This window comes from Kryptolebias marmoratus, linkage group LG13, assembly GCF_001649575.2.
Source record: "Kryptolebias marmoratus isolate JLee-2015 linkage group LG13, ASM164957v2, whole genome shotgun sequence".
Classification (NCBI taxonomy): domain Eukaryota; kingdom Metazoa; phylum Chordata; class Actinopteri; order Cyprinodontiformes; family Rivulidae; genus Kryptolebias; species Kryptolebias marmoratus.
Window position 1 is genome coordinate 11331970 of NC_051442.1, and position 19009 is coordinate 11350978.

The 19009-nt window shown below is 37.3% G+C and overlaps 1 protein-coding gene across 8 annotated transcripts in view; it reads left to right on the plus strand.

Annotated features, from left to right (window-relative positions):
- grik1a (glutamate receptor, ionotropic, kainate 1a) overlaps window positions 1–18907 on the plus strand; it is a 32520-nt gene extending 13613 nt beyond the window's left edge. For 3 of the 8 annotated variants that reach the window (XM_025006360.2, XM_025006361.2, XM_025006362.2), the window contains 13 exons: window positions 364–417; window positions 586–756; window positions 910–1053; window positions 3368–3475; window positions 3679–3723; window positions 7648–7764; window positions 8145–8348; window positions 8696–8919; window positions 9425–9543; window positions 10563–10780; window positions 11270–11492; window positions 13931–14181; window positions 16928–18907. In XM_025006360.2, coding sequence (XP_024862128.1) covers window positions 364–417; window positions 586–756; window positions 910–1053; window positions 3368–3475; window positions 3679–3723; window positions 7648–7764; window positions 8145–8348; window positions 8696–8919; window positions 9425–9543; window positions 10563–10780; window positions 11270–11492; window positions 13931–14181; window positions 16928–17095 — 2046 coding nt within the window. In that variant the 3' untranslated portion in view covers window positions 17096–18907. Of the gene's footprint in view, window positions 1–363; window positions 418–585; window positions 757–909; window positions 1054–3367; window positions 3476–3678; window positions 3724–7647; window positions 7765–8144; window positions 8349–8695; window positions 8920–9424; window positions 9544–10562; window positions 10781–11269; window positions 11493–13930; window positions 14182–14844; window positions 15014–16927 lie in introns of all 8 variants that reach the window. The other 5 variants (XM_017418228.3, XM_017418232.3, XM_017418229.3 and 2 more) reach the window with 4 other exon arrangements.
- Window positions 18908–19009: the final 102 nt, after the last annotated feature.

A 19009-nucleotide genomic window follows, 5' to 3' on the forward strand; every position in this document is an offset into this window, starting at 1 on the left:
TGTCTAGCATTTCAAAAGACCTACAACTTATTATCATTCTCCAAAAACCCATTAACCAACTGTTGAGATATAATGATAATGTGATGACTTTAACAGATAAAGCCTTGTACACTTTAAAAAATATATATATTTTAAACATCACATTACATTTTTACTGAGCAGTAGCTTTTGTGTCCAATGTTATTTCTTTTGGAAACCAAACTTGGTACGAAACAAAATTCATTTATTACAATTTATTTGTTTATGCACTTGTTTCATGTAACTAAAGCGAAGTAAAATCAGAAAGTTTCTCATTTATCTGTTTTAAATAAGTTGTAAATTTGTAGTAACTGTAAAATTAAGTGACTTTTTGTGTTTTCACAGCTTTCATCAATGGGAATGATGACAGAGTACTATCACTTTTTCTTCACAACATTGGTGAGTTTGAGAAAAGCTGAATTCGTTTTACTGAATATACAACACAAAGTAAAACTAAAATGTGTGTAATGTTGGATAAATGTTTAATCGATTAGGAAAGTTCATTACTACATTATGACATTTTCTTTATATTTTTTCCCCATTTCCATCTTGTCTCTTGTCTGGCAGGATTTGTTTGCTCTGGATCTGGAGCCATACCGCTACAGTGGGGTCAACATGACAGGTTTCAGGCTGCTGAACTTTGATGACCCCTGGGTGTCCTCCACCATTGATAGGTGGGCCATGGACAGAGTTCAGGGTCCCAAACAGGAGAGTGGCCTGTTGGATGGAGTCATGACTGTAAGCATGGCGTCAAGTTAGGACTTTCATCTTACCCCTCTTCCATCAGACAAACATGATCTGTTATCGCTTTACTATTTTATAACCAGTGTTTTATTTGTGCTTCTAATTGAATACCCCCCACCCCCCACCCCCGTTCTGCATCCTGTGCAGACAGATGCAGCCTTGATGTTCGATGCAGTCTACATGGTTGCGGTTGCGTCCCAGCGAGCCACTCAGATGACCGTCAGTTCGCTGCAGTGTCACCGCCACAAACCCTGGCGCTTCGGGCCTCGCTTCATGAACTTGTTCAAAGAGGTAAGTATCAGAAAAGGTCACATGTTACAGAGCTAAGAGCCCCGACACATCATCACCAACTCTTCTTGTTGCTTCTTGCTTGACAATTGTAAATTTTTGATGATGTGTTTGAGGATTTTTATCCAATATTTATATTGCCCCAGTTTTTGATTTTGACATGTTGCAAAATTCAGTGTTAGATCATGTCATGTGATCCAATGTTTTGATAGTTTATAGGTCTCCTCTGACAGGCTTGAAATGAATTACGCAGCGTTTATGTACTTATAAGTTGAAAGCATGTGGCCTAGCTTAGCTGTGAGACTGGATGCCTACAGACAGAAATGAGGCCTTTGATGCACGAGTGTTTTGATCTCTTAAGTCTTAAATCCAGTAGAGGACTGTTGCCTTCCAAAGAGACAGAATATTATCTCTCTACCCACGCTCATATTTTCATCTTCATGCCTGGCTGTTTTGTTAGTTGTTTTTATTTTTTTTTTCAAAATGCTTCTCGCCTTTTTAGCCCTTAGTTTGTTTGTCTGTGCCCATCCATTAAAAGCGTCTGTCCTCCTCTGCTATTATTCATCATTTCATGATAAGCTCTCTGGCTGTGAGAACTAATAATATATCGGACACAATATTCGATTAAAAACATTTATGGTTGGTGAGTGGAGAATATAAGAACATGGATTTTATTTCTGAAATTACATCCTGGACACAATAAATAGTGTTTTCCCGTTTGGCTATTATGCTGCACAAAATTGATTGTGCTTTTGTGGATGAATGTAATTGATTTATAATTAACCTGTGTGAATGCAATTTTGTCATTCAGTCTCATAAAACTCATTTCCCATGAAACCCAGGGGGAAAAAAAAAGTTTTTTGGGGGTGTTACATATGCAGACAAAGTTTTTTTTTTTTTTTTTTTTTTACAATTGTTTTGAACTGATATTCTCTTATTCAAGTTAAAATACTAAATGCAAGAAATGTTTCTTCACCAATAAAAGTATTCAGGCACCTAAAAATGATTTCTGGTCTAGGTCAAAAGAAGAAGAAATCAAGTTTTTTTTTTTTTCATGCTAGTTCTCACAAATTATTGGGTAACCTGGGTAAATTATTATTTTTTAATGTTAAACAATTTAATTGTTATAATAAGTGTTTATTATGAACATTAAGTTCTCCATTTTGTGTCCTTATTCTACTTTGACTGGCTTTAAAACCTTTGTACAAGTGACCTATTAAGTATCCAGGTTTTTGGTCATGTCTGTAGTGTTATATTATTTAATTTATCTTAATCTCAGCTGGTAAAATCTTTAGGAGGTTTTTGAAGGCTGAATCAAATGTTTCATGTGAGCAGTGCATAACCACAACACTAAATTTCCAGACTTCAAGCTTTGCCAATAAATACACCTGGATATTTTGGAACAGTTCCTGTAAGAGGTCTAAAACATTGCTTGAAGCAGAAAGTGACTCTGTCAAACTAGAGGAAAGCTCAATATGGCCTGGCTGAATAATGGTGGATTATGACCTCAATGCAATTTTGTTTTTGCACATTGCAAAATACATGTTTTTACATGTAGCTGGTGATTTAATGGACATTTTAGACATTTTTAAACTTCATACCTGCCATGTGTTTGTGAAAAGAAATCCCTGCATACAGGGGAGAGCAAGCACTTGAGATGCACAACAGCATGGTCTCTTTAAAAAAATAAAAATAAAAAAAAAAATAAAAAAAAAAAGGCCCACGTTTATACACACAAAACAAGTCTGGTGTAAACTTTATCTCCTCTGGGATCTTTAGGTTTGTGAAATAAACAGTCCACTATCGTTTGAAGAAACTTATTTGGTGTTTTGGCTGCAGGGTCATAAAAAATATATAAAGTTTGGGATTTTAGAACTGAACTTTCAGTTAAACCTTCAATACTGAAAAAAAAAGCCCAAAAAAAGAAGCCAAAATTAAAAAAAAAAAAAAACTGGTAGTGAACTAGATGACAGGATAAAAAACAAAGGAAAAATAATTGTGACTTTGTGTTTAGCATAAAAATGAGCCAGGAACATTTACAGGAAACCTTTGGCTTTATTCATAGATTATATTTTAAACATAAACATATGTGCATATTGAAAAATCTACTACATCTTGTAAAAACTTGCATCTGACTTCCTGTACTTCCTGTTCCTGTTATTATGATCTACTGAGTCTTTAGGCAGCACAGAAACAATATCTCTTCCTAACAAATAAGTGTGCTGCAGATCTGTCTGTTACATTTTATAGACACAAAGAGCTAAAAGAGCCTCCTGCTGCTCTTTTTGTTTGTCTGTGCATGTCTTTTTCTGTACAGGCCCAGTGGGACGGACTGACGGGGCACATTGTTCTAAATAAGACAGATGGCCTGAGGAGAGACTTTGATTTGGACATCATCAGCCTCCAAGAGGACGGCACTGCCAGAGTGAGTAATGAAGCCTCAAACAGTCAGTTACCCCAGCCTCATGCAGAGTTCATGTCGGCTGATTAACAAGGGGGCGGGTTACTGTAATCCATTCTTACAGTTATTATGTCAGAGATCTGTCCAGTCATGAATGGTAATTATTTTGATTGCTTTTTTTTTTTCTTCATGCTGTCTGTGCCTCATGTTCCTCAACGTTTCTAAAGTTTATTACGGAGAGCACAAGCCGCCTCACAAAAAGGTGGATCAAGGTTTGTTCAGAGCCCTGTTTGGTTGAAGCCTTTGTTGTTTTTCTGTTCCTCCCCGTATTTTTCATTCCATATGCCACCGACCCACCCCTGTTACCTGCCTTGTCAATTTTGTTACTCTTCACTGATTCTGTGTACAGCACTGCTCTATTTGACATTTCAGGGTTTTTTTCTCCCCCCCTCCCCTGTTTGGCTACAGGCTCTGATTGACCTGACAAGTGTCAAAACCTTCATGTTTTTGGCAGTTTTAGTAAAAGAGCAAAACTTCTTTTTTTGTTTTAGTAGAAATAAAAATAACTCAGAAAGAAGAAAGAGCTTATAAACTCACTTCTACCACACCTGGCTATGATTAACCCGACAAAATATGTTCTACAGATTGAGAATTTGTGCAGAAAATTGTCAGTCAGGCTTTTAGATATTATGTCCATCATACTTAGATCAACTCATGCAGGTTGAAAGGATTCCAGTTTAGACAGGGAAACAGACAGAGGAGTAGAATCCAATCAAATCTAAACAAGTGAAATCTTGCTCTTGTACAGTTATTACAAGTGTATATCAGATCAGACATATATTTACAATCCAATAGTTTCTTTATGGACTCAGACCTTAGTGCATTTCTTTGTCAGTGGATATTTTATACCTCTGTCCTTTGGCTTAAAACTTGATCTAGTTTTTTAAACGATTCCAAAACTAAGTAAATTTGTTTTGTTTTTTTCAATAACCTTAAGCAATCTTTTTTTTCAATAGGAAAATCAACTGTAAAGTTCTATTAAAAGAACCCCAAAAAAACAAAACAAACATTGAACCACTTCATTCCCTTAAACATAGCTTGTAAAGTTCCCCATCTCTGTCAGTCTTAGTTGTCAAAGAGAGTTATGTGAGCAGTCAGCAGCTGTCGAGGCGCAGAAGCTTGGATTTATGCTGCAATTTTGATTTTATTCAGTACTTTTAGCCTTTAACAGCCTCGGCTTGGAGGAGTAATGACAAAATGGTAAGCACATCCCATAAAACACCTGAATTTATGGTCATGATGGAGAAATTATCAGTCCACTGCAGTTAGTTCTTGAGCACTGAAGTGTTAAATGCACCCTGAAGAGGAGGAAGAGACTACACAATTGAAAGGTTTCTGAGGAATAAATTACCTTAAAATTGTTGACTTTTAGGGGAAACTGTTTTTTTTCCTCTTTACGTTTATCTTTTTTGCTCTTAAGTAGTCCTTTAATGTGTGGGAACAGTTAGTGTGGTTAGGTTGTGAGTGTGGAAGAGCTGTAGGATTTATAACATTTTTTAAAGCCTTTAAGAGAGATTCCCTGTCAGGTTTTACACCCAATTTTTTTGTTGGGAGCTGCTCTGATAAATCTACACCACTATAAACAGTAAACCCATCACAGAGGCTTTAAAAAATAATGACTATATGATATTTATTTTATTGATCTGGGAAGATTTTTTCATCATCTAAAACCTGAGGTGACTAATTGTCATTTTTCAAAACTGACACTTTGAAAAATAACCCCATAAAATAAAAAACACAAGTTTTCAGGAAACAAAAAAATCCTGGCCAAAATAAAAAGGTGCTGCACACTTTCAAAATGTTGTTCTCACTTTGACTATTTATTTTAAAGATTGAGGACAGTTGAGTTAAAACACTCGTCTGCAGCATCCAGAAATCAGACAGATTCACCGTGGCTTCAGACAATATTTAGACCCTGTCAGTGATGTTTGATGGGGTTCAAGTCAGAACCCTGCAGTCACAGAGCTGTCCCTAAGCCACAGTTGTGTTGTCTTGATGTTCTGTTGGAAGGCAAACTTTTGGCCCAGTCTGAGGTTTTGAACACTAGTAAACAGATTTTTATTTAGGATATCTATGAACTTTGCTCCATTCAGATTTCCTTCAGTCCTGACCAGCCCCCCAGTCCTTGCTACTGGAACACACAGCATAATGCTGCCACCACCATGCTTCTCTGTGGGGATTTCCTCCAGACATGATGTTTAGAACTGAGGCCAGACAGTTCAATCATGGTTTCATCAAACCAGAAAATCTTGCTCTTCAGTCTGAGAGTACTTTAAATTGGGATTTCAACTGTTTTGCTCTCTGCCATAAAGCCCAGATCTGCGGAGGCCTGCAGCTGTGGTTGTCCTTAGGGAACTTAGTCCCATCTCCACACAGGATCTCTGAAGCTCAGTCAGAGTAATTATCTGGTTCTTGGTCACCTCTCTCACTGAAGTTCTTCTCCTTCGATTGCTCATTGTGTCAAAGGAACGATTTCTGGTTGGGTCAAAATCTTTCCATTTGAGAGTTATGGAGGCCACTATGCTATTGAGAACTTCCAGTGCAGCAGAATGGCTTTATGTAGCATTCCTCAGATCTGTGCCTTTCAACAATCCTGTCTCTGAGCTCTGCTTGTTTTGTTCTGATATGTATTGTCAGCTAGAAGGCCTTCTATAGAGACATATGTGCCTTTTAAATATACAAAGTTGGATAAAATTGTTTTTCACTTTGTCATTATGGTGTAAGATCAGGTGGGTATATTCAACACTTTTAGCAAGGTTATAGATTTGCACAATTTTCTGTCTATTTGAGTTAGAATAAGATAGAACGTTATGGATAGAACGGATAATCCCTCACTATGATTTTCTGAAAAAAAAAAAAAAAAAAAAACAGTGAAAAGTAGGTCTTCTGCTGAGCTCAGTTTAATCAGGCATTCACTGCCAGTCATCCTCTTTGCAGTGACTGACAGAACAAGTCATTGTTTTTCAACAAAAACACCAAAAATACAACACATTTGTTTTGCATAAAGTTACTTGTAGGAAAAGGAAATCTTGTCACTTCTAGTTTTATTAACAATGAAGCGTAATAAGTTAATGCGCTTAACTTGATTGCATCACTGCCATGAGCTCCCCTGACCCTCGCTTGGCTCTTTAACAGCAAGAGGATTTGAGCGTTTCGAAATCCAGCTGCCAGACGCCTGTTCTAATCTGATAACTGCTGGGATTATACTGCTTAGTCATATGAAGCAAACAGCCTCATTCACATATACTGTGGCTGTGTGGAGGACGGGCACTGTGTTGCCCTCTGGTCACCCTAAACCCCCTCTGATTCTGCCCTTTTTCGCTCATACCATCCTTCCTGATGTTAATCACCATTATACTCAGGTTGCGATTCAATCTGTCTGTTTTTAATCAATACTAATAAAATATCTACAGAACATATAGTGCTGTCTATTATACAAGCATCCAGAAATCAAAAGGGCAGTAGCCTAATCTATTAGTTTTTTTTATTATTATGAAAAAGCATCAAATAAGTCCAATAACAAGGAATGCAACCCAAGTTAAAATATGAATGCTTAATTAAAAACTGAGTCACTTTCTGCTGTCAGGAACATTCATGGTTTTTTTTTAATAGTCCTTGTTTTAGCAGACAGCAGAAACGTTATTGTTGTGCTCCAAAATTAGTATAGAATTTTACTTGACCAAAATTTCAGAACAAAGCACTCCTTCAGTTTTATACTAAGTGTAAGTAAAAAAAATTATCAGTTTTCTCAGAATCATCAGAGTAAATCAGATGTAAAGGAGCAGTGAACAGATCAGAGAGTTGTAAAGAAATCAAAAGTGTCTGGTCTTTGAACCTTTGTCCTACTTTTTCAAATTTCTGTTCACAGAGTCAAAAAATGGGATTATTATGCAGTGTGCTGAAGTAGATTCTGGACTCTTTTTCAAACTTGGAAGCTAATAAAATTATATATTTTTTATGAATAAAAGAACTAATCAACCATCTTAATTCCTTTGAACACGCAGGAGATAGTGATCACTTTGTGGTTTGAGTCGTTCAAGTGTTCAAATGTAATATTCTGCCTTTTTTCTTTTTTTTTTTTATCAACGCAGCCGAGCTTATTTTATGATTTCTAAAGCCCTACTTTGTATTTCCAGGTTGCTGTGTGGAACTCGCGCAGGGGGATGACCTTGATGGAAAAGCCCAACCGAGAAAAGAACAACAATGTGACGGACTCTCTGGCTAACAGGACTCTGATTGTCACCACAATCCTGGTGAGGAGGAAAGTTAAACTGTAAACTTCAATAGGAGAAGGAAGGAGTACATACATATACAGTGTGTGTTTAGAGACAGAATGGACGGAGGGACAAATGTGGGGAAATATAAAGAGAAAAGAGCAGAAAATGGTGAGAGTGAGTTGTTGTGGAGAGATAAATTTAATTTGTTTTGTTGTCACATTAACGCTTGTACAGTAAAGACGCAGATCATCATACTAATGGAATATGTTCATATGTTAATGTATACTAAGTTTCCCATTACCTATTAAAGTGACATCAGACTAAAACTCTAAATTTGACTTATGTGGTGAGAAAGAATAAAACAAATTCAGTCATATGAGGATGTTTTTTCTCATGATATTTTTTTTTCTATGCAGGAAAATCCATATGTGATGGCAAAAAAGTCTGACAAGGAGCTGGTTGGAAATGACCGCTATGAGGGATACTGCATGGACCTTTTAAAAGAGCTCTCAAACATCTTGGGTTTCACGTATGAAGTCAGGCTGGTTGGCGATGGCAAATATGGAGCCCAGAATGACAAAGGAGAGTGGAACGGGATGGTCCGAGAGCTGATTGACCACGTGAGTGGAAAGATGCTGCAAACAGGGGGGAAAAAAAGTGGTTTCCATAATTATTCTGTAATCAGAACATGATTATTTTCTTAGCTCTGATGAGTTCCGACAGAACAAACACAATCAAAACATCAAATTATGAGCCAGTAATGACAGATAATCAAGGAACAAGATGTTTACTGTGAGACTGTAACAGCCTGTTTGCAGATAAAATCCCTAAATATCTGTCTGTCTTGTCTGTTACTAAAACAATATGTGCAGATGCTTCTGTATTTACTGTATATTTCTAGCTTTTAGGAGTTTGTTTCCTAATCAAAAAAAGAGCAAATCTTCAACAAAGTACATCTTTGTGTCAGGTTGCAGACCTCGCTGTGGCTCCTCTGACCATCACATATGTTCGAGAGAAAGTGATCGACTTCTCCAAGCCCTTCATGACTTTAGGTATCAGCATCTTGTATCGGAAACCTAATGGCACCAATCCAGGTGTGTTCTCCTTCCTGAACCCTCTGTCTCCGGACATCTGGATGTACGTGCTGTTAGCCTGCACTGGGGTCAGCTGTGTGCTCTTTGTCATTGCCAGGTAGGAACAGGGGTTAATACACGTAATAATGATTGTTGAGGTTATGATATACTTTATTTTGTTCTGCTGTGTTTCTACTAAATGGGGTTTGAAATATTTATGTATAGAATGTATTATTAAAGTGTGGTTAACACTGAAATCTTTAGTAAGAAGGTCTCTGATTTAAATCTCATCTCTGCAAGCCTTTCTGTGTGAATTTTGCATCTTTTTTTATGCACCTGTGAAGCCTAAATACATGCATTATTGAATAATGAGTGACTACTACGCCAATCCTGGGGCCAAATTAGTCTTTACTTTCGGCTTAGATGGTGTTTAAAACCCTTACCAGTGGATTGCACCTAGCAGTAGGAGGCGAACGTTGATAATAAAAATACAAATCATGTTAGAATGCACAGTAGATGACTCAACTCAGTAAATAAAATTTGGTGTATTGAGGAGAGAGATGGAAAACACACTAAAAGTGCAATTTTACTATCCTTCTGTTGTTTCTTTCATTGTCTATAAGGTTTACACCGTATGAGTGGTACAACCCACATCCATGCAATGCATCCTCCACTCTGGTACAGAACAACTTCACTTTACTCAACAGTTTCTGGTTCGGCATCGGAGCTCTCATGAGGCAAGGTACACGTCTCACTTTTAGATAAACTTTAATCAGCTCTAAAGAAGTTGTCCCATTTAATAGAAGAATTATGTGAATGGTGTTGGATGTTATGAATACTTTATGTGATTCTGTCTACAACGGAGCAGAATAAGTCAGATATGCTTTACTGGATGCCACTGAATCTACTGACTCGAAGTACAAAAAGCAAATTACTTTTGACAGCTTTATTAGTTTTTTCAGTGAAGCAACTGACTTCATAAAGGAAGGGAAGCTTTCAATTTTAATTTACACTAAATTATGTTTATTTAAATTTTCTAAATGCATGGCTGTTCTCTTGTTTTCCATTTTTTTCCCATTGCAATAAAAGCAAGATTATACAGATTTTTTGTGTGAATATGTTGACATTTGTGGGTTGCATTTGATTTACTGTTTTTTGTTGGTTAAAATAATTACGATCATCTTGTCAAATGCTGCAGCCCAAATCAGAATCTACACTCTCTGCCAAAAACAAACAAATAAATCTAGATTTAAATGTAAATCTGTCACAATAATAAGCTGTAACTACAAAAATGAATGTATATCTGGTTTGAATTTTTGTTTGTTTATAAAAAGAAACAGAATATACAATTGTAAGGCATAGTTCTAATTCTACTTCTTGTATGCAAGTACATTTATATGTGTTATGTTGCCTTTTTCTCTATACATTTACCTTTTCTGTGTGTGACAGAATTGTCTACTTCTTGACTTAAGTTCTCCTATTGAAGTGATTTTTGTGTCAAAAAGACACTGAGGAAGACAAATTAAAAATGTGAAGAGGTTCATTGTTTCTTATTTATAGCAGCATATCCAGTTGGGGCTCTGGTATGAAAACAAGAGAATAACTGATTTTGAAAAGTAGAATTTGAGTTGTATTCATCCATTTGCCATATTTTAAAAATATTTTCGTTATGCCATACTGATGTTAACACGTGTATACTTAAACATTATTCTACACTAAGCCTTTAATTTTATTTTTATTTTTTTCTTGCTTTGCTTCCAGGCTCAGAGGTGATGCCTAAGGCTCTGTCCACACGAATAGTTGGGGGTATTTGGTGGTTTTTTACTTTAATCATCATCTCCTCCTATACGGCCAACTTGGCTGCCTTCCTCACGGTGGAAAGGATGGATGCGCCCATTGACTCTGCAGACGACCTTGCCAAACAAACAAGGATTGAATATGGAGCCGTGAGAGATGGATCTACTATGACCTTCTTTAAGGTAAAATTATGATGGCTAGAACTGCTTCAAAATATCCGAAGAAAGTTTGGAAGCAAAACATGAAGCCATGAAGGAGAGCTCAAGTCTTTTGCACAGTTCTGCACCATACTTCTGTCTTCAGGCAGGTTTCTCCTTCTTGCCTCACAACAACCACCTCTCCTTCCGTCCTGTGGCTCAGCAGGCTTGAATCATGCACGTCCTTATTCCCCCAGGTGATTATGGCCACCTGTATAGGAAGAAATTGGTCGTGCTGATGGCTTCAACAAATTGAATCAGCCGGAGGAGATTTAGACCACAGCTGTACTGTTTTCTCTAGCCTACCAGAACAGACACACGTTCACACAATGAGACAAAAATATTGGTGTTCATGACTGTATTTGAAATCTAATTCAGCTTATTGGTAGCATTTTGCTTCCAAACATGGATGGCCTTTGAGCTCCTTTTTTAACACAACTGTTTTACTAACTCTTGCCTGTTTTGGTCGACTAGAAATCAAAGATCTCCACCTACGAGAAGATGTGGGCCTTTATGAGCAGCAGAAAGACCGCATTAGTTAAGAACAACAAAGAAGGCATCACACGAGTCTTGACAACAGACTATGCCATGCTAATGGAGTCCACAAGCATTGAGTACATCAGCCAGAGAAACTGCAACCTCACACAAATTGGAGGTCTTATAGACTCCAAGGGCTACGGAGTGGGAACGCCTATTGGTAAGAGAAACACAGAGACTGAAGGCTGCATGTTTTTGTCATCCTGCAATTGTAAGAGAAAAACAGAATGGTTTTATGATGTGTACTTCAAATTACTCATATTTAGCAGAGTGAGTTTAAACAAATTCTAATGTTATATTATAAAAGTCACATTTATTCTAACTATAATAATATTAACCACAGTGAAGGACTTGTGTAGAAGTTGTAAAATGTATTATTTGTATTGTTTTATTTTATTAGGATTCTCTCATTTCTGTTTGTAGAAGAGCTCAAATTATGCTTCTTCTACATGTAAATATGTGTCCCTTTAAGACCTGCATGCAAATCCTAAAGGGATAATTGAGATCTAACAGCTAAAGGCTAGTCTGAGCAGAGTCTGGATCAAAATAGATTACTGCATCGTAAAACAACCTCCAGTCTCGAAATATTTGGAGCAGTTCATGCAAACACTATTTTATAAATCTTTACACTACCATGAGTTTTGAATTGCATGGTTATTCCAGCAGGAATATTAGGATATTCCTGCCAGATGGGCCTCATGCTGCAGCGGAAGAGCTACAGCCAGTTGCTTCTGCTGCTATTTGCACAAATGTTAAATAATGTTTGAGGCTGCAGTTGTTTTAAGACTAAAGCAATCCACTTGAGTTTAGGCCTTGCTCAGACTATCAACTAACTCATCAATCTGGTCAGAAATAATTTTTGTTTCTCCAAACTGAGGTTGTTTAAAAAGAGGTATTAATTGCTCATAACAGAACCATACTTCCAAAGATTTGAACTCAAAGGTTTTAAACAAATTTACCTGCTACTAAAATGTATAGTTATGGATGTTTACTTCTGCAGTGTTTAACATTTGCACAGTTTTATCTTTTCTTCCTGAAACTGTTTACACACCGACATGATTTAATTGATAAAATTGCCCAGAACAACGCACCTATTTTAGGGAGAAACAACAGATACAGTATATTCAAGACTGTCAAAAAATTGCATGAATAAATAAAACTTAAACATAAATCTAGCTCTACCTTAAGTTTTTGTTCTCAGCAGTCATTAAGATAAATAAGGAAGGTGACAGGCATTACCACTTAACCTGTGTAGTGTCAAACTACACACATTTCCAGCAGAACTTCAAGTTTCACTCATGTCAGCGGGCCCACTTGATGAGCCTGGCAAACGCGCTGCCGTTTGCTGCTCTCATGCTGCTCTCTCCGTAGGAAAAGATACCGCTGTGCTGAAAATAATGAGCACCACACAATAAAAGAACAACAGTAACGCGATGCCTCAGATAAAAATAAATAAATACATTTTTTTTTAAAAGACAATGATTTCATGAAACATAAGCAGCACCCACAGGAATCAAACCACTAAAGATGATTTATAATCAGACAGTTCAGATCTTAGCCCATCTGATGAAACCATTGTAATGTTTTAAAGAAAAAAAATAAAAAATTGTACCAAATGCTCTATTATAAAACTTATAATAAAGTGCTTACATGATGAGGTTCCTCGGGTGCTTAGTGGCCTTGTGGTTTCACTAAGAGTGGCTCAGGAACTCATGAAGCATCCACAGGAAAACATAAATCCTCTCTGGGACAAACAGCTTGTTTTCTTTTCAAGGGATTAACATGTGGAAGTCCCAACATGCAGAACTCTGACTAGCATCTTTTTCTGTAGGATAAAAATAAAGCTGTTTCTTAGGAAACACCAGCTATGTGTGAATGACTGCCACTTTTACTTTGTTTTTTTAATCACATTATCATTTATTCAGCTTTGTATTGCTTGGTTATAACATATATGAAGTTTTTATTTTGTTTTGTATTTTTAATTGAAACCACGTTTTACGGACCAAAAGGCTCTTTTGGGGATGAGCAAATAAGCTTGGGCTATAAATGCACAATATTTGTTGCTAAACCCTTGTCCCTATAAGCAATAAAAACATAAATGAATAATTAATTGACGCTAAGCACTTTAATATCTCCTAGCTATTAGGAAAACTACATTTGGAACTAGATGTGTGGTTGTGAATGTGTGTCAGGAAAAGTCCTTTCAAATGGATTTTATTTGGCTGTTTTTTACAACAAAGATTTAGGTTAAAGATTTCCCTAAGAGTTAAATACAGTCGTAAGATGACTATGCACTCATACGCTGATAACCTCCCAGCAAATGCACTTGAGCCTAAGCTGAACTGACAACTGTTTGCTGTCCTACTGTTTTCTAACATGATCAGTTTTAATGTTCATGAAAAAATGTGTGCAAGTGTGTCTAAGAGGAGTTAAAGGTTTAAAAATATTCACATTTTATGAAGTACAAACTTTTCTCGTCCCTGTTGCTTGAAATACAGAATACCAAGGAACTGAAACATAAGTTGGTGCTCACAGTTTCTTAACAGGAAGTATCTCAACATAACTCTGTTGCTCCATAAATGTTGTTACCTTCGCCAGGTTCTCCGTACAGAGACAAAATCACAATCGCCATCCTTCAGCTGCAGGAGGAAGGGAAGCTCCACATGATGAAGGAGAAGTGGTGGAGAGGAAACGGTTGTCCGGAGGAGGACAACAAGGAGGCCAACGCTCTGGGCGTGGAGAACATCGGAGGGATCTTCATTGTCCTGGCTGCCGGTCTGGTTCTTTCTGTTTTTGTGGCTATTGGGGAGTTCATCTACAAGGCGCGCAGAAACGCCGACATCGAGGAGGTGAGTGAGGCTGAGAGCAGCTGGAGAACTGAGACTGGTGACTGTTTCTGCAGCATATTAGAAATTAATGTGAAATTTTTATGAAAGTTTTGTTAAAGATCAAAAGTCTCATTGGAGACTACTAAATGGTGGGATAGAAATTAGAAACCTATAGGTTATTTGTTACTAATGACCTTTTTTCAATTTATAAATCTACTTACTACTTTTGCTCAGTTTAAATCAACTTAACATATTTGTGCTTGCTGCTGTTACCTTTGAGAGGTGGTCATTCAGACATCTACATGCCTTTTTAGAGTAAATGGTGCATTAGATTTGAGTTTATTTTTCAGTTCTAAAATACAGAAAACATAACCATTCACTAGCTGTTATTTATACAGCTTTTCTATTCTCAAAGCATTTTAGCCTGAGAGTTTCTCTTTAGTGTATAAAACAACATATTGTTAATGTTCCATTTTATACATTTTATACATTTATCAAAGGCAGAGCTAACGAGGAGCAACACTTCTATGCACATGATTTGTTTTTTTTGTTTGCCATCTTCTTTGGTTCTTTTGTGTCATTTTCTTTTCTTTTTATTATTATTTTTATATCATCAGGCTATTGAAACACTTACGTTCATCTTCTCTATGTTTTCTCCTCCATCCATTTTTCTTTTTGCGTCAGGCCTTTTGTTTCTTTTACGGCTTGCAGTCTCGTCAGTTTCAGCGCCGTGGCTCCACCTCCTCCTCTGACAGCTCTTTATCTAACGATCTGGAGAGCGGCAGGCTGCTTGAGGATGACACAGAGTAGCCATGACAACTCATACACACCTCACACTCGCTGTAGACCATAGGTTTGTAACCAGGTGTCCTCCTCTCTGGCCTTGCTGAAAATATATCCCAATTGCACCTTTACCCGCTACTTTACTCCGTCCCACTTGCTTTTACCCCTCTGTGCCATCATCATTAACATAAAAATGTGTTTTACTGTCTTATTACACTAAAAGCCATTCTGAGACTTCTTTTCTCAACTATACGTGCTTACAAATGTATTGTTGCAGCTGTAAATCCAGTTGAGCTCAAACTTAGAGGACTAGAATGCTGATTCAGTGAAGAGGAAAATTAAAATCTATGTGCAGCCACCTCTTCCTCATAACTTCCACTCTATTTAAATGGTGTACAAGGGGCTGTTTTCAGATAAAAGCCTGGAAATATGGATCCTTTTTGGCAGGGAAACTCTTGAGACAATAAAGCAGTTTTAAAGTGTGAATTATATATTTTTCAAGTCCAAAACAGTGTAAAAACCTGTTGGTTTAATTCTTCACATTTAAAGTGGGTAAAAAGTGTTAAGCGGTTTAGATCAGGGCAGTCTCAGAACATATTTGAGTGTATTTTGGAAACCCAACTGTTAAGAAAAGTTATCTGAATTGGCTGTCTTTATTTAGTTTAACTGAAATATATATAAATCCTTGGATAAAAGTAAAGTTTAGGAAAAGCTTTAAAATGGCATACCTTTACAAAATGCAAATTGCCCACTGCCTTGCATGCCACAGTTACAAACACAGCTCTCACAGCATTCTGTTAGTGCCTAAAGTAAGAGGTGAGAATGATTCTCAGCTCTCAAACAGAGTAAAGAATCAAAAGTTGCAGGGTTTAATACTCATGTTAATAGATGTTAGATAGGATTTTTAAGACAGATGCTGATTGGAGGAGAGCTCGACAGTTTGAGTTCAAGTTGACGCTGAGTGGGATTGTACTGAGCTCGGGAAGGAAGTTGTTGTGATCCTAAGACAGGAAGGAGAACAGAGATAAATCAGATGTCCACACACAAGAGGTTAAAACCTTGATATTCAGAACTCCCGAGCAGACTGAAAAACATTTATTTTACAGGTTGAAACTATAAAGGACTGGGTGGGTATCAGGTGTGCAGTTTGGTTAGCAATGCAGTCTTGCAATCAAATACAAAACAGGACATACATACTGACGACTTCGAACAAAAGCCACGTAACAAACTGAATTAATGAACTATATAGTTCTGATAACAATCCCCATATGAATAATGTATAAAATAAAGTCCCTGCTCATATTTCTTTAAAGTCAATGGTTAAAAGGCTGAAGTTTTCACTACTGAAACTGTCTGTCACTGGTTTTTTAAGAAATTCCCAAAAGATGACCGGTTTGTTTGGGAAGCCTTCGGCAAAGCCTTAGGATGAAGAAGAAAGGCTTTCTGTGGCCACTGAGTGTAAAGCTTAACAGATAAAAAAATAGATATCTGTGCTATGAATGAAACCACCAGCCGAAGAGGAGGAAAAGAAAAAAGAAAACAAAACAAAACAAACAAAAAAACAGCAACTGATATTTGGAGATTAATAATTTTCTCAATGGATTTTAATATTCTGCAGCTCCAAATAAGTCTGAGGCTTTCCATATCAGATGGTCATCTCCTTGGTCATTTTGAATAGTTACCAGATCATTAACTAGCTAATTAATATAATCATCCTGAAAAAAATGTTGTACATCAGAAACTTCATTTTATGATGTGGAAATGAAATTAACAAATCTGTCACAGCTCTTGTAGATGAATTATTTATTTTAACGCACAGCTGCCCATATTTGGCATTTTTTTTCAGTCTTTTATGGCGATGAATCATTTTGCTAAGGGGAGTTAGATTAACAGTCTTTAAAACCCATGAGAATAATGTATAAACATTTGAATATGACATTTACTTGAGTCCTAACCGTGGCTGTTGGTCTCTCTTTCTCGGCAGTGCATGTGTTTTAGTGCTGTGATGGAGGAGCTGGGCATATCTCTGCAGTGTTACAAAGGCATCCGGAGCAGGTCACGACCGCACAGCGCAGCGAGGTCTCCTTGCGTCTTCTGTCAGCCCAAACGGGGGACGAAAAGAGAAGGGGGAAGACGAGACTCCAGCATGTAAACTTTGGATCAGAAACATGATGAAATTAGCAACAGGTCCCCTTCTTACTGTAGACTGAATATATGTGAATTATACATTAAGGACTAAACAGTAGATATACTGTAGTGTGCAGATTCAAAGCCCTATACAAATATTAATTGTGTGAAAAAAGGTGGTGACTGTAAGACAGAAATGTCTCATGATGTAAATGATTGCTGTTCCCTCCTGGTTTTAGCTGTGAGCAGTTTGCAGAGCCGAGTCTGCAGACTTTATAAACTGCCCTATTGTGTGACTGTACAGCAGCTTCACAGATGCTTAGAATAAAACTAAATTTTTTTTGCATTTTTCAAAGTTGTTGTATGGTTGTTTGTTGTTGTGGTTGACTGCTGTGCGTGTGTCTTTGTTTGCCTGGTGGCATCCTGCACAGTAACTTCAGAGTGATTCACTGAGCCGAGCATAGCCAGCGAAGGGCAATAATGACCTCTGAGGGAAGACAGGAACACGCCTGCTGTTTCGCATCTCATACCATCACAGACATCAAACCATACGCAGGCACGCATGCAAACAAACTGTAGCCTGATGAAGACATGAGACGGGAGGAAGGGACGGACAAAATGAGAAGAAGTTTGCTTTTTAAAATTCTCAAAGAAAACAAAATTTCCTTGTTCAATTCAGAGTACAATAACAGCAGTTTTTTTTTTTGCTTGTTTTTTCACTTTTTTAGTTTTTCAAGTTTGAAAGCTTGAGGGGGGAGTTTGTTTTTTTTCTCCCAGCTGTCACAGCAGGTCCCGGCGGATGTGTATGATGCATTCAAAAAGTGAACAGTTTCTGCCAAAATAAGATTGGCTAATTTACATTTCAAGCTTGGTGGGGGCTGTAGTGGCTCGGTGGTCAGTGCCACGGTCTTGTAATCCTGAGGCTGCAGGTTTGAGCCCAGGTTGTGTCAGGAAGGGCATAAATCAATTGCCAAATCTCTAATGTGAGCTCACTGACTGTGGTGACCCCCCCCCCCCAAAAGGGGAACAGATGAAAGAAAAACAACAACATTTCGAAATTTGCAAACACATTTTTTACTTGCTGCATTGTTTATTTAAAAATTTCTGCAGGGTTATCTGACACACATTACTCGTAGTCTGAAACTTAAAGGTGGAGATCTGTGATTTCTGGCTGACCCAAACTAAAACAAATCTAATCATATCCTGCAGTTACGTGGGTCCAGGTATAATCAAAGACTTTGTGCTGTAAAGCTTTGTTTCATTTGGAGTTAAAAGTACTCATTGCAAACTATAAAATAAAACATAAAAAAGGTTATCCTGAACTACATCAGATGGTGCAGCTTGAAAGCGTTTACCCCAGTAGTTGATGTAAAAGTCTAAAATACGGGTACGCACTCAGTGTAAACAGAGCACTAGTTTAAATTTGCCATAAACCACATGGAAGCTTGGGGCATGTGACTGACCCATATTAGATTGTTATATTTTATACATCAGTTATATTATCCAGAAAATCGAGTGAAATACAGCTTGTTTTCAGTCTATATAAAGTTTGATTCCTATTTGTGTACTTTACTCAACAAATCTGACTGCAAGTACATATCAGTACATGAAAAATGTCGGACGTCTCGATCCCAAGCAGGTCTACCGTGGGCATTGCCAGTGTTGACACATTATTCACTTATATAAAAAAACTATTTGCACAAATTTTGTCTCTGATTTGAGGAATTTTAAAATATTTTTCGTTGTTATAATATTGCCATTGTAAGGATTCCAGTGTTTTCTGTCACTAACCATTTCTTGCAGCTCCTGAGTGGCAGGCGGAACCACACTGCTGTTAGCTGTCTGCACTGACAGCTGATTACCACCTGGTGCATCTAAGGCTGAGCAAAACCAGAACAACCAGAACCCATGGCTGGAACGCTGTTTATCTTATGGTTCC